This window comes from Leiobunum rupestre, chromosome 8, assembly GCF_980474605.1.
Source record: "Leiobunum rupestre chromosome 8, qqLeiRupe1.1.hap1, whole genome shotgun sequence".
In the NCBI taxonomy this organism is placed as follows: Eukaryota; Metazoa; Arthropoda; class Arachnida; order Opiliones; family Sclerosomatidae; genus Leiobunum; species Leiobunum rupestre.
The window spans coordinates 45,602,850-45,619,032 of record NC_143391.1 but is presented as its reverse complement, the minus strand read 5'-3'; the positions used below and the strand labels follow the sequence as shown (position 1 = coordinate 45,619,032).

The 16,183-nt window shown below is 33.7% G+C and overlaps 1 protein-coding gene across 1 annotated transcript in view; it reads right to left on the bottom strand.

Annotated features, from left to right (window-relative positions):
* Positions 1 to 374: 374 nt before the first annotated feature.
* The window catches only part of Zpr1 (zinc finger protein Zpr1), a 35,064-nt gene continuing 19,255 nt past the window's right edge, over positions 375 to 16,183 (bottom strand). Inside the window, exons 5-14 of the mRNA XM_090155345.1 lie at positions 13,990 to 14,066; positions 13,383 to 13,469; positions 12,418 to 12,458; positions 11,618 to 11,699; positions 11,442 to 11,553; positions 7,939 to 8,099; positions 6,684 to 6,794; positions 6,516 to 6,605; positions 5,595 to 5,660; positions 375 to 551 (exon numbers count right to left, since the gene is read on the bottom strand). Of these exons, the coding sequence (XP_090011471.1) occupies positions 429 to 551; positions 5,595 to 5,660; positions 6,516 to 6,605; positions 6,684 to 6,794; positions 7,939 to 8,099; positions 11,442 to 11,553; positions 11,618 to 11,699; positions 12,418 to 12,458; positions 13,383 to 13,469; positions 13,990 to 14,066 (950 nt within the window). The 3' untranslated portion in view covers positions 375 to 428. The remainder of the gene's footprint in view (positions 552 to 5,594; positions 5,661 to 6,515; positions 6,606 to 6,683; positions 6,795 to 7,938; positions 8,100 to 11,441; positions 11,554 to 11,617; positions 11,700 to 12,417; positions 12,459 to 13,382; positions 13,470 to 13,989; positions 14,067 to 16,183) is intronic.

The window sequence follows — 16,183 nt, the reverse complement described above, 5'->3', positions numbered from 1 at the left end:
AGCATTAGCATGTTTAAAATTTGAACAAATTAAAAGCTAGAAATTATTGTAAATTTTTTTAACCTTCATGGGCACTGATGCCAGGCAGTAACATAGCCTTGGCTCTACTATATGTAGATACTATATTGACTGTTCCACTACAAAACCAATTTAGTACATGTCATTTTTTTAAGTAAGAGATAATTTAGTTTTTATTTTGAATTACATATGGTAAATGGAAGTGGTACTTATTGGTATATATCATCAACAAATGTTGGGGAGGGGTGTGGATTTTTTGCCACAAGACAGGCAAACGTAGATAGTAAATTTAAACTTGGCAGGAAAAAACCTTACAATATGATCAATGAGTAAAAACAAGATAATTTGAAAGTAAATTGATTATTAATATGAAAATTTATTTCATGTAAAGGCAAATTTAAATTAATCATTTACACATCAGTCCTATAATTTTCAGTTTTCATATCAGCAAACCCCAATTCCTCATTTTGTTCCTGGGTTCTTTCATATTCCTCATATTTCAATTGCGGGTCAACATCAGGTGTGCAAATATTCTGTTAACATGAAATAATACACATTAGATTGAAAACTAATCACAGCCAATATTGATAGCCATAAATAAGCTTTGCACACATAATTCGGGTGAAGTGAACTACAATGTGTCAGAATTTATAGCCCGGTGTACCTTGTAACAAAGACCATACCACCGGAGGCCTATCATCATAGTGCCCTACGCCAGCGTCCCCAAGCCCGGACAGGTGACAAATCCAGCATGGGTAGCAGGACCCTACTACTGATGGTCGCACCTTAGACGCAAGCCACTCAACCCAGCAGAAGGTGCAGCAATTGGTGTACCAATCCCCACTTCGCACACAGCAGTGGGATTAAGAGTGGATGCTATAGCAACTCCAGCCGACACCCTACCTACGTAGGTAAGGAGTCAAACCCTTTGGAGAGAGAGAGCTCCTGGCAAAATTGCACTACAGCGGCCTCATGTAATTTCGTTTTTTTTGGTGGAGAATGTAGCACTTGACGCGTAGATTACGAAACTATTTTTTTTGGGCCGCAAATGATAATTAAATTAACTTAATTTTAAAAATTTAGTAATTTTAGGGAATTACCGTGTTTTTGTATTTTTTTGTGGCGGAGAATGTAGCACTTGACGCGTAGATTACTAAACCAATTTTTTTGCGGCCGCAAATGATAATTTTTTAATCAACTTAACTTTTAAAAAAGGCGTCATTTTAGAAGTTTAGTAACGTTTTTTGAAAAAATATTTTCGTCGTGTATCCGTCAACACCACTTTTTGACACACCCGAGCCCCATTCCGCGCATTGACGGTGAGCCTGCTGTAATCGTACCTAGTGAAATCGTATCAACTTAAATAGGAACAAAAATGAGCACAGGTTTGAAGCATTTAATTGACAGGAAAAGGCGACAACCCGACGAAGATAATTATTTCCAAAACACGTAAAAGACGTTACTAAACTCCCCGTATTGGCGCCTGACGCACTTTGAGATACCCCGTATTGGCGCCTGACGGCGCCGCGCACTCACTTCGCTCAAGCGCTGGGGGCGCGCAGCGCCTCCCCAACCCCATACTAAAAAGCGATGGGCCATCTATAACGCGACCTAGAGGACAGTACCCAAGCCTTACGCATCAAGTATATACTTTTAATCTCAACCAGAAAAAAAGTGGCACAAAAATAAAAAACACCTAGAAAATGAACAAAAACTGTAATAGATTTGATAAAGTACGGGAATATCACTTTGTGGCCCAAAAATACAAAACACCGAGAAAATGAACAAAAACTGTAATTGATTTTATAAAAAAAGGGAATATCACGTGGAATTCATTAGGACACCGAAACTGTGGTGTCGGCGAACACACGACGGAAATAAGTACAACAAAACACGTGAAAATGCCCAAAAATTAGAAATTTAAAATTACATTAAAAAATTAAATAATCATTTGCGGCCAAAATAAAAATTACCCTCGGCATCTACGTGACAAGGTCTATCAGGCGCAAGCAAAATTAATATAAAATTCAATGAAAATGAGACAGTTTAAAATTAAAAAAATTAAATTAAACAATTAAATACTCATTTGCGGCCAAAATAAAAAATACCCTCGGCATCTACGTGACAAGGTCTATCAGGCACAACCAAAATTAATAAAAATTCAATGAGGCCGCTATAGTGCACTTCACCCGAGCTCCTAAAGGGGAACGACGAGCACACAGCAGCCCAAGTAACCCGGCACAGCTGGCACCAGAGATCCCGGTGGGCCCCAAAAGGCCGGGAAACAGGACCGCCGTGCCCGCATATGGAGAATCGACGCCCCACAGCAGGCTACCCAATCCGCCGAGGCGGCCAGTTTCCCTGGACCCTCTCCGTTAGCCTGAACCGAAGTCGGAGGTGGAGATCTCCCAGTGCACCACCGCCCTTATGGGTTACAAGAGCCGGACCCCGACTCCCCGGTAAAGCCACCAGTTATTGCACACTCTAACCCATTTAGGGCCTGAAGTGAACTACAGCGGCCTCATTGAATTTTATATTCATTTTGGTTGCGCCTGATAGACCTTGTCACGTAGATGCCGAGACATTTTTCATTTTGACCGCAAATAATTATTTAATTTTTAATTTAATTTAAAAAATTTCACATTTTTGGGCATTTTCACGTGTTTCGTTGTACTTATTTCCGTCGTGTGTTCACCAACACCACAGTTTCGGTGTCCTAATTATTTCCACGTGATATTCCGGTAGTTTATAAAATCAAAGATAATTTAAACTCGTACCCTTGATTCGAATACTGAGAGCTATCCCATTGACGGTTTTGTTACGAAGCGTTTACCCTTTTCCGGCACGTGACCTCAGAAAAATTGGGCTCCATCGGTTGCGGTAAGGCGCAAACCATGGAGCGAATTTTTTTCTGAGTTCCAGCGGGAAGTGGGTATAAACGCTATCGGCAACGCGCGAGAGAGTGATTTCGAATCTAGGGTACGAGTTTAAATAATCTTTGATAAAATGAATTAAAGTTTTTGTTCATTTTCTAGGTGTTTTGTATTTTTGGGCCACAAACGCTAATATCAGGTTTTGATTTAATTGGAAAGCTTGCACTTTTTTGGGCCTTTTCGCGTTTTTGGTTGTTTGTGATAATTTAAAATTAAATACTTGATGCGTAAGGCTTGGTACTGTCCTCTAAGTCGCGTTATAGATGGCCCATCGCTTTTTTAGTATGGGGTTGGGGAGGCCCCGCGCGCCCCAGCGCTTGAGCGAAGTGAGTGCGCGGCGCCGTCAGGCACCAATACGGGGAATTTTAAAGTATGCTTCAAACCTGTTCTCATTTTTGTTACTATTTAAGTTGATACGATTTCACTAATTACGATGCCACTAGGTACGATTACAGAAGGTCCACCGTCAATGCTCAGAATGGTGCTGGTGCGCGCATAAAAAGTGGTGTCGGCGGATACACGACAGAACTATTTTGAAGAAAAAAAACGGCTGATCCCCTAAAATTAATACTTTTTTAAAATTAAGTTAATTAAAAAAATTATCATTTGCGTAATCTACGCGTCAAGTGCTACATTATCCGCCAAAAAAAAACAAATAATACATGAGGCCGCAGTAGTTCAATTTTGCCCATAATTCAATTGAAAATATATAACCCAACCAAATTTTATCTTGGGAATACGTGTGGTCGAAGTTGTGAGCATGCCCTTACCAAAAAATAAGTTGGCTAAAAACCACTTACAACAACTTGTATTTCAACTTGGTTTTCAGTTTGTATTTGGGACAAATGCCTACTAAAAAATAACTTAAATCGTCTTTAATTAATCAACTTATTTCCAACTAAACCAGAATCAACATTTACATTTAGCTACTTAAAACCAACTAATTACAAACTTAGCAAAATAAGTATTTTCCTACCAACTGAATAACAACTTATTACCCCTTCAACTAGTAACTTGAAATATGCTGACAACTTGAGCCTACTTAATACTAAGTTAATATCAACTAATAATGTGTATACAAACTAAATACAAACTGAAATCCAACTTATCCTTTGATAAGGGTGGCAAATACATTTTCTGCCCATCATAACCAGGTATGGAGTACCTCAGGCAAGTATCCTGGGCCCTCTACTTGTCTCAATCTATATCAACAAAGCCCATCCGGCACTCACTGAGGACGGTCTCCTCATGTTATATGCAGATGACCAGGCAATGCTCTCTTCAAGCCCCAACCCACAGGATCTTATCGCTATTCTTGACGAAAGTACCCTTAACCTGCAAAACTATTTATTTCAACGGAAGCAGGTCTTAAATCATTCTAAAACTTTCTTCATGTTATTTCACAAAAAAAAACAACCAAAGGCTTAGAAAACTATGACACTTTTCCTAACTCAAAAATCCAACGTGTGAAATCTTTTAAATATCTTGGACTGAAACTTGATGAAAATCTGACATGGGGTCAGCATCAATATGTATGAAAAAGTTAATAAACGATCCTGGATCATCAGATCTCTTTGACCAAATCTTGATACTCTTACACTCACGATGCTCTATAACTCAATTATACAACCCCTACTCGACTACGGGAATATTCTCTACGGTGCGGCAACTGCTTCAAAACTTGACAAACTTCAAATTCAACAAAACGCTATCTGTAAGTCCATTCTTGGTCAACCAAGGCATTCCTCTGCTACCACTGCTCGTAACACTATATAGGTCCTCCCTCTCAAGCTGCGACGAGACAACCACATGATAATCTTTATGCACCTGGTTGAAACTGCTCGAACTCCTGACTATATTTCCGAACTCTTTCGAATACCCGGAAAAAAAAATCTGTGGAATCCCCACCCACAGGACTGGTAGAATCCAATGCAACATTAGGCCCGGGAAGTACAAGAAAGATTATATTTAAACCTAACTTATAGCAATTGGCAAGGTTTTTCTTTTTCAAAAATACTATATAAAAATTGATTTAAATCAGCCAACCCTGCAATGAAGTTCAACATTATATATCTCTCATTATTTACTTCGAGGCCAAGAGTTGTGTTTTGGTCTTTGTACAATGAATTCCGGGAGTGTTCCAGTTACTGTTTTGGTAACCAATTATAAACTTACACTGCTATGAATACCCTTACCAAAAAATAAGTTGGTTTTTAGTTGGTATTCACATTTAAGTTGATATTAAGTTGGTTTTAAGTGGTCAGCATATTTCAGTAAACTAGTTAAGTTGGTAATAAGTTGGTTTTATGTTGGTGGGAAAATACCTTTTTCTTTAAGTTGGTATTTAGTTGGTTTTTAATGGTCAGAAAATGACATATTATTTGTAAGTTGGTTTTAAGTAGGTTTTAAGTTGGTATTTAGTTGGTTTTTAATGGTCAGAAAATGACATATTATTTGTAAGTTGGTTTTAAGTAGGTTTTAAGTTGGTATTTAGTTGGTTTTAAGTTGGTATTTGTCTCAAATACCAATTTAAAAGTATTTCCTAGACCACTTATTTTTTGGTAAGGGTACCTTTAAAAAATAGCAACCCAGACAGAAGCACCCACCAACGCAATGTGGTTTTTGGGTTTATACAGTACTTACTTCAATGTAACTATTTCCACATGGATCATCTAGGACAACAGTAACTTTCATTTCCCCGTTGATTATCTAAAAACAGATAAAACATGAATTACTAATTGTAACAGATAAGAAAGTTAATTATGAAGGATTTCAGCCTATGTCAGAGATGGAAGAACTGAGACGACTTATGGGTAAAACAGGAACAAGTGAACTGAATCAAAATAGTTAAATAGCTCACTTTATTTAGCCCAATATAAATGCAGGTAAAAAATAAACAATATAAATTGATAACAACGACAACGTAAATAGACTAGATAAGGTAGATAACCGTCGTATTATTGCAACATGTCAACCATGTATTATGATTTCCGTGTTACTTTTTCACAATAATTAATTTTAGTTACATTTTTATTGCAACAATTAAAATTACCTATTCACAAAAAAATATTTCACCATTTCCAGCCTATTTCCCAAAATAATATTTTACTTTGGGCAAATAAACTGCATTAAGGCAGTTTCAAAATGTACCTCCATAAGGAAATGTGTAGACAAATTTCTTTGCTTGCACACTATAAATTAAAAAGTAATATTTTATAGCTTGATAATTTTTCTTTTAACATAAAAAATTTTAATTGTGACTTTTTCTCAAAAATTGGGGCTCATTGAAAATTTCAGATAAAGGACCTCTATATATCTATTGGTTTTCAATGATCTTTAACAGTAAAACTTGGCCATCACTATAGACGTTTTCCCTAAATTTCCACAGTGAGTTGTTTATAAGATTCTAAAAAATCATTGAGTGAGGCAGAACGAACAAAGCAAACTACGCCAAAAATCTTTCTAAGTCAAACCTAAATTGTCTACATGAAATTCCATTTTGTATAACACTTTACTTAGTAGGCTTCAAACAAGAATTTATACTTAAAAATCTAAGATACTTACATCATCAATTTTTGACAAGAAAACATCCATGCGTTTTAAGTTTCCTTCATCTGCGCTATCTCCATGAATGAGTATATTTTGAGAGCATAGCTAAAATATTTAAAATAATTATTCACACAAAAATAAAACATGATTTAAAACTTCATTCAAGCAAAAATTAAAAAATACCTGTTCTTTGAAATTCACAAGCAATCCTTCAACTGTTGTAAAACGTCCACCTAAGGCGTAAGAACCAACTTCTAGTTCCAATTCTGGGATAGATATGCCACATGTTTCTGACTATGGTAAAAGTAACAAGTACAATTAGTTTGCAATCATTAACATTCTTAGAAAAATTTAGGCATTTTAATATTATTTAGACAATTACATCTATCAGTTTTTTAAGGCACATGGTTCGATATTTATTTTTATAAATATATTTTGCACAAAAAAGAGAAAACTTCAGGGTTGGAAAAAAACTGCTTTTAATAAAAACCCAAAAAAACCGTTTATTTTGTTTAAATCAAGTTTTTTAAACACTGCTTTATTTTACTTTTATTACCAATCAACTAAAAATTAATGAGTAAGTTTAGGTTTCGTTTTTTACAAATCTCACCAGTACAACGTTTTAGTTTTAGTTTCATTTTTGATTTTGTATAAATGCAGGGTAACCAGGAAAATGCCTTGAAATTTTAAAGAAAAAAAGGAAATTTTCGAGCAAATTTAACGGAAAATATAGGAAAAACCATAAGCAAAAATTAGGATTCTTATCGAAAAACAGTAGATAAAATAAAGTTAAATATAGGATGAAGAAGGGTACATGATGACGGAATGTTTTCGGGTTCAATACTACATGAGAAAACCTAAGGAATTTATAGGAAGGTATTGAAAATATAGGCACCTTACAAATGTTTTAGAAATGTTATCATTTTTTTAGGAAAATGTAAAATATTTTGGAACAACTTAGTTAAAAAACCATTGTTTTTTTTTTTAAAAATAACTTGGTTTAAACCAGCCAACCCTCCAAAACGTTTTAATAAATGTATTTTAAGTCAAAGAATAAAAACCTAAGAAGATTGATAAAGCTGAAGCAAGTTGTGCATGCTTTTCTAGGTAAAAAATAATAGTAGCTTCTCCAACCTCTAAGTGGTGCCTACACTTTATGAGCACCTACCTCTTTTTTTCTATGAAAAGATGTTCTTTTGACTTTCCAAATTATTTTTATCAGTTTATCAGTAGAAAATTTCCTCAAGTACCAATGTTTTGGAAATTAAATTTTATGTGAGGCACTTAGCTAGCGTAAGATAATGTAAAGAGCATGTCAGAGTCTAACGCATTTGTAAGAGTTTGACCAAAACATTGTAATAAAGCTTATTATGTTAAAAGCAACATTTTATAATTTTTCATGTATTCGTTTTAGTTTATAAAAAATAACTACTCTTACTTTTAGAACATCTCGCATGAGATCTTTCGTGTTTTCTAGATTTAGAGTTATTCTTTTACCCAACCGCTCTACACCACCACCACCCTTCACTTCATTCGTCCTGTGTCCACAGACAGAGCAATTTGTAGCCATAATAATTGCCTCTTTAAAGTTTGGAATTTCTAAAATATTTTGCTAAGGATTTTTTTATTTGATAATGGGTATGGTGATTTTAAAAAAATAACAATTATAGATACATTAAATCTGTGAAATAATTTTTTTTTACTTAGTTGAGTATCATAAATAACAAGAAATGACAAAGTATAATAGACAAAAATCAAGATAAATATAGGAAAAAGAACCTTTCCATACACACACAAAAAAACTGAAGCGGAGAGTGAAAGCACTGATTTTAAAAATAAGTAAAATGATTTTTGGTTTTCCCTACGGGCTTTCAATTATGAGGTGTTTATAGGTATTTTCACAAAGAACATCGCACTTTTTTGGAGGGAAATAGCTTTAAATTTTTTTTTCCATTCTAAGAAGCAAAAATTTCCATTACCATTTTCTCCTAGGTCAACCCTTACCAAAAAATAAGTTGGTTTTTAGTTGGTATTCACATTTAAGTTGACATTAAGTTGGTTTTAAGTGGTCAGCATATTTCAGTAAACTAGTTAAGTTGGTAATAAGTTGATTTTAAGTGGTCTTTATTAAGTAACATTTTAAGTAAGTTTTAAGTTGGCTTTAAGTGGTCTTTATTAAGTAACATTTTAAGTAAGTTTTTAGTTGGTGTTAAGTTGTTTTTAAGTAGGTTTTTAGTTGGTATTTAGTTGGTGTTAAGTTGTTTTTAAGTAGGTTTTTAGTTGGTATTTGTCTCAAATACAAACTTAAAACCAACTTAGACCACTTATTTTTTGGTAAGGGAAATAGTTTGTCCAGCATCAGTGGTCAAATGTTTGACAAAACTTAGTATAGTCTATTTCTTAATATCAATATTTAAGTGATATTTTTAATAGTAAGACGCTGGGTGACGCAGTGGAGAAAGTATGGCACAATGGTTAGTGCACCCAGCTCGCGCAGCATGGCTTGTGGTTCAATTGCCAATTTGGCCCAATTTATTGTTATTATGTGTTATTTTATATTAAGTGGAGTAATATTAAACCACAAACACCAACTTAAAATGACTCCATACAAATAACCCTTACCAAAAAATAAGTTGGATTTCAGTTTGTATTTAGTTTGTATACACATTATTAGTTGATATTAACTTGGTATTAAGTAAGCTCAAGTTGTCAGCATATTTCAAGTTACTAGTTGAAGGGGTAATAAGTTGTTATTCAGTTGTTAGGAAAATACTTCTTTTGCTAAGTTTGTAATTAGTTGGTTTTTAGTAGTCAGGAAGTTACATATTATTTTTAAGTTGGTTTTAAGTAGTTAAATGTAAAAGTTGATTCTGGTTTAGTTAGAAATAAGTTGATTAATAAAGACGATTTAAGTTATTTTTTAGTAGGCATTTGTCCCAAATACAAACTGAAAACCAAGTTGAAATACAAGTTGTCGTAAGTGGGTTTTAGCCAACTCATTTTTTGGTAAGGGAATAAAATAAAAGTAACAGTGACTTGACTTTGGTTTTTCATAATGGTTTATTTATTTTCTCAATAACTAATTATTCTAACACATATGCTTACAAAGCAGGCATGGCCAGATGGCATTTGCGCTCACGTAATGAGTCTGTTATTGTATCTTATGCTCATCACCAAAATCACATCAATTATCAAACTGATTCTTTTTTAAGAACATAGTTCCTTGATTCTGCCAAGAGGGACAAACAAGGAGCTATTGTAGTGTAGTACTACCTACGGATTTGTGATTCCTAAGTTTGATACAAAAACTATTTAGGCATAATCATATTTAGGGTTTTAATTTTGAAACAGTTTTCTTTATTTGTAAATATATTGACTTATTTAATATTAATTATTTCCTATGTTTGACCAAAATATTTCACTTAAGGAATGGGTTTGTAATTAGAAACCCCTCATACCAACCCCAATCAAATACCCTCTTAGACAAATGAGTTGTTGGGAAAACGAATAAAGAATTACAAAAAAAACCCAAGTCTTGGTTACTTTTTATTTTATTATTTGTATGGAATCATTGTAAGTTGGTGTTTGAGGTTTAATCTTACTCCATTTATTATAAAATAACACAAAATAATAACAAAAAATTGGACAGAGCCTGAATTGAGCCGCGAGCTACACCATGGGCTCCTGACACCTTAACCATTACACTGTACTTTTTCCACTACATAATCCAAGGACTTTATATTAATAATATCAATTAAATACTGATTTTACAAATGACTTTACTAACAAGGAGAGTACCCGAGGTGTTTATTGCCCATTTTGTTCAAAGTCGGGCGTAATGTAGACCTTTATGAAATATGAAATTTCCCAAAAGGAGACGTGGCACTACCCATTCGATTTGCTATGGCAACCGAAAATGTTTTTGATAACTTAAAACAATAAAATCTCCATTTAAAAAAGCATGGGATTTTCTCGGTTTCACAGGGTCCTAGCTACGAAAATTTTGAAAATCACGAAATGTGTAATTTGGACCACATTTAGGTAAATTTCATAAAGTTTGGGTAAATTGAAAAATTTTTAGGGTAAATTTGTAACAAATTTTGGGTAAAATAAGGAAAAAATCTTATTTTGGTTGTAGGTGGTCAAAAACATTTTCGGTTGCCATGGCAAATCGAATGGGTAGTGCAACGTCTCCTTTTGGGAAATTTCATAGCTCATATATCCCTTACCAAAAAATAAGTGGTCTAAGAACTATTTAAGTTGGTTTTAAGTTTGTATTTGAGACAAATACCAACTAAATACCTACTTAAAAACCACTTAACACCAACTTAAAACCAACTTAAAACTTACTTAAAATGTTACTTAATAAAGACCACTTAAAGCCAACTTAAAATGTTACTTAATAAAGACCACTTAAAGCCAACTTAAGACCAACTTAAAAAATAATATGTAATTTTCTGACCACTAAATACCAACTTAAAGAAAAGGGCATTTTCCCACCAACTTAAATGTGAATACCAACTAAATACCAACTAAAAACCAACTTATTTTTTGGTAAGGGATAGGTCTACATTACGGCCGACTTTGAACTAAATCGGCAATAAACACCTCGGGTACTCTCCTTGTAAGTTTTGAAAAACGTTCAACCATTGATATTAAACAATGGAACCTAGGAGAAAATGGTAATGGCCAATTTTACTTATTAGAACAAGTTTCACAATATATTTCAATTTAAAAAAATATGTCTAAAGTCATTTCCCATAGAAAAAGCAAGAGGTTCTTCCTTTTCAAAATTCTCTCGCTTTTTCTACCACTTGATTGCGTGGCCATTTCCCCACCAACTACTCCACTGGACCCTTATATTGGAAAAGGTGGTGAGGGTAGTGTGTGGAATGGTCTACATAATATAATTAACAAAATTGTAAATATTCAAAAAGATACGAGTAACTTTCATTTTGGTTTCAGAAGGCACATTACAATTAGGGCAGTTAGTACTAAATGAAAGTACTTCCTCGTTTAAGTTATCCTCTTCATTTGGCTCCGATTGCTGAACCTAAAATTTGGTTTTAAGGTTAAATATATTTAAAAATAATTGTTTGAGTTACATCTATACTCACAGCAATGCCTAGCAATTTGTCATCACTTTCAGTTCTCTTATAATGTGAAATTGTTAGATGTGGATCTTTTTGAGGCGCTAATCTTAAATTATTAATAGGAAAAATTTCTGAGTTCAGCAACATTGAGATAAAGGGTGCTTCTTTGCCCCTTGGAAAAGCTTGTGCTTCACCACAACACAAATGAATTCCAAATTTGAAGGAATACACTATGCCCTTACGATTGAAGGGTGGCAAACAATCCATAGACTTTATGAGTGGTTCATTTGACCCTATCATTTTTACTAGAACACTGTCTTCCCCAAACTTACAAAACGCGTGAATCTTGCAGGGAAGCATAGGCTTGTTCAAGGGGCAACAGCACATGATTTACTATAAAACTATTGTAAAACCATTATGGATATTTTATTGCATCATTTTAATTAGCATGGTAATTTTAACTATATGCCTTCTGATCCTTTGTCCAATTAAGCTTAGTTTTTCCCCCAAAAGCTTTTCTTCTTTTTACTTGCATTTTTATGTACTTAAATTAAACAGACTTTAAGGGAATATAACCCGCAAAGCAATATCTATGGAAGACCCGTTCAATTTTAAAAATTTCCCTGTACAGTGGCGCCAAACATTTCTTAAGTCAAAGGCAAGAGCGGCCAGAGCTGCAAACGTTGGTGTTCCACACCAAATACCCGAGGTTATATTCCCTTTAAGTGTTAGAATTCATATTATTTTCTGGAGTTAAAAATTTACTAAATTCTTTGAACATGATATTAATGACTGTATAATTATATTGAATTTGGAAAGGATACAAATTTTCGACAAAGCTATTTCCAGAGGGATCTTCAAGGATCTGTAAAATAAACAAATAATTTGTACATGCCAAAGCAATTTAAAATTAAAATACATAGCATTAATTAATATTAATTTAAATACTATTAAAATTCTTTAAAATTTAAATTGCACTAAATCTTTTTTTTAAATAAATTGCCCATGATTAGGGACTGCTTAAATCACTGACATAAAATATCAAATGATGGGACATTAAGCAACTTAAGCTTCCTGTTAGTGACTTTAAAGGATTTAAGAATAAGAACATTATAATACCCGGAGTAAATAGGGATAGGAAGAAGCGTTTAATTCGGAATGCTGGAAGGATATATGAAGTATGTATGTATAACTATTAAATTATAAAAAAAATATAACTTTTATAAGGTTTTTAACGAATTAGAATAGGTGCCACTGCCAGCTGGGTTTCTCTAAGGCCTAGGAGACTGATAACAGACAATAACCAGCCTGAAAATGTACTTCAGAACTACCAATAACTTAACTTACTGAAAATTTTCAGGAATAAAAAAATTGGTCTTTACAAAATTTCAGGTTTTTAGTAATTCACTTAAAAGAGAGAGTTTGATAGGTTCTGGGTTGCATTTTACCTGGTGTTGAAACCTATTTCCCCCACCCAGTCCAGGTAAAACTAACCTGGTCGCGACCTACTAACCAAAGCTAGCATTGCCATCTTTTACTGGATAAGTCTATTTCTTTAATTGGTTTGAATCAATGCATATTTTGTACGTTAAGAGTTTTCATTTAAAAAAAAACACTTGCATCAATATGGTGTAACAAGGGCGAAAATTACTTTGGATATTGAATAGAAAGTTCAGAAAAAATTAGCTTAACCAGGAAATGTTGAAACTCTAGTACATTACGTAATAATTTTTGGAAAGGCCAATGCTTCCATCACCTCACTTAAAAAACTTGAAAGATAAGTACTTACAAATGTAAATCTAGTTTCTCCTAACTTCAAAGATTCTAACTGTGAAATGAATTCTTCCAACACTTTTGAATATTCTGTATCACCATCCTGCAAAGCAAAACATGCATGCACATCATATTTAAAATATTAATTTAAAAAATTACGCTTGGATGAACTATTAATTCTATGGATAAAGATTACTCATCAACTGGAATTCTACTACAAAGTAATCATGTTAGAAAAATTACCTTGGCTGGATTTAATAAATTAAAATCTGGTTCCCCCTCTAGAGGAACATCTTTTTACTTAACCATGATTGTAACTTTTGAATTACTGTGTATATTTATTTTAGGTCAGTATCCATGTTTAAACTAATGTATTAATAAAATTTGCACTACAAATTTATAAAGAGCAATAAATTTTGAGGTGAGGAGTTTGACATTACTTTTAACAATAAAGGTATATTATATTTTTAATCTTAGCTACAATCTAGCACATTCTACATCTACTACAATAACCTTTCCTATGAAGCATAAAATTAGCAAAGTTATGAATGACCATTTAGTATTTGACAATTTTTAAATTATTGGCATGCTTTAATGCTCGGAAAAGATTACAATCATCATACCTCAAGTTTCTGAATCTTAAGTTTTTGATTTAATCCGTCAACAGTTCTGCTTATAACCCCTTCTATAGTTGTTATTGCTGAAAAACAAACAGATGAAATTCGAAAATGAAAAGCAATTAATCTGGGTTGGCTGGGTTAAACCACAATGGTTTAACCCATGGTTTAAGTAAAGTGATATATTTAAAAAAAAATGTTTTTTTTTAATTAGTTAACTAAAATTTTTTCCAAAGCGTTTAAAGTATTAGTACCTGGTTTCGGGTACATTATTTTCATCACTACCTTCATGTTCCCTAGACTTGTTATTGGTCAGATTAGGTGGTTTCAAAGTTATTTACAACTAAAATGTGACAGGGAACACTTTTCTAATTGAAAACAACTTTGTAATTCTAATGGTTCTCGAGATAAATTTTAAATGACCTTGAAGACATGGTTCAAGGTCATGGTAATTTCCATTGTCAAGTGACCGCCTGCACGTTAGATGTGTTCCTAAAGTTTCAAATTCCTAGATAAAATACATTTGGAGTTATTGTCCTTGTATCGTTTTTTTAGTTAACACCCTGTATATTCATATATATATACACATATAATACATACAGATTCATATTATAAAAATAGTATATACATATATTACTATATAATATATATATATAAAATAAACAATATATATACTTATACATATATGAATATTTATATACATTATATATATTCATATATTCCAAACCGGAAAAAACTAAACATTGCTGGGAATATTTTACCGTCGCTGGGAATATTTTACCGTCGCTGGGAATATTTTACCGTCGCTGGGAATATTTTACCGTCGCTGGGAATATTTTACCGTCGCTGGGAATATTTTACCGTCGCTGGGAATATTTTACCGTCGCTGGGAATATTTTACCGTCGCTGGGAATATTTTACCGTCGCTGGGAATATTTTACCGTCGCTGGGAATATTTTACCGTCGCTGGGAATATTTTACCGTCGCTGGGAATATTTTACCGTCGCTGGGAATATTTTACCGTCGCTGGGAATATTTTACCGTCGCTGGGAATATTTTACCGTCGCTGGGAATATTTTACCGTCGCTGGGAATATTTTACCGTCGCTGGGAATATTTTACCGTCGCTGGGAATATTTTACCGTCGCTGGGAATATTTTACCGTCGCTGGGAATATTTTACCGTCGCTGGGAATATTTTACCGTCGCTGGGAATATTTTACCGTCGCTGGGAATATTTTACCGTCGCTGGGAATATTTTACCGTCGCTGGGAATATTTTACCGTCGCTGGGAATATTTTACCGTCGCTGGGAATATTTTACCGTCGCTGGGAATATTTTACCGTCGCTGGGAATATTTTACCGTCGCTGGGAATATTTTACCGTCGCTGGGAATATTTTGCCGTCGCTGGGAATATTTTACCGTCGCTGGGAATATTTTACCGTCGCTGGGAATATTTTACCGTCGCTGGGAATATTTTACCGTCGCTGGGAATATTTTTAAACTCTGGGAATATTTTTAAACTCTGGGAATATTTTTAAACTCTGGGAATATTTTTAAACTCTGGGAATATTTTTAAACTCTGGGAATATTTTTAAACTCTGGGAATATTTTTAAACTCTGGGAATATTTTTAAACTCTGGGAATATTTTTAAACTCTGGGAATATTTTTAAACTCTGGGAATATTTTTAAACTCTGGGAATATTTTTAAACTCTGGGAATATTTTACGGACATGGAAAATTTTTCGGCAAAACGTGAGAGAAAGCAGCGCTCGTAGTTTCCAATTGAACGCCTCATAGAGTTGAGTGTGAACACTAATGGCGAACTCTGATGGCACTTGTACCGTTGATGATATGATAAAATCAACGGTACAAGTACCATCATTGTTGGCTAATTTAATTGGAGTCAGCAATAAAACGCAAAGGCATTAATAAAACTGTAAACTATTTATTATGATTAAATAAAAGATCAAGAAAATGCTAAACATCTTATTAACATCATGGCTATTAGCGGAGTGAGGGTTGGAGAGTTTAAAAAATAACAGAGCAGTGTTGCCTAACGGTTTAGTTCAAAACTATTTAGTTCAGTTAATATAGAATAATAATTAATAATAAGTTGATTGATATATTAGAGAGGAGGTTCTTTGCGTTACACCCCTCTCGAATGCTCAGTATGCCTATCAAAAGGGCAAATCTACCG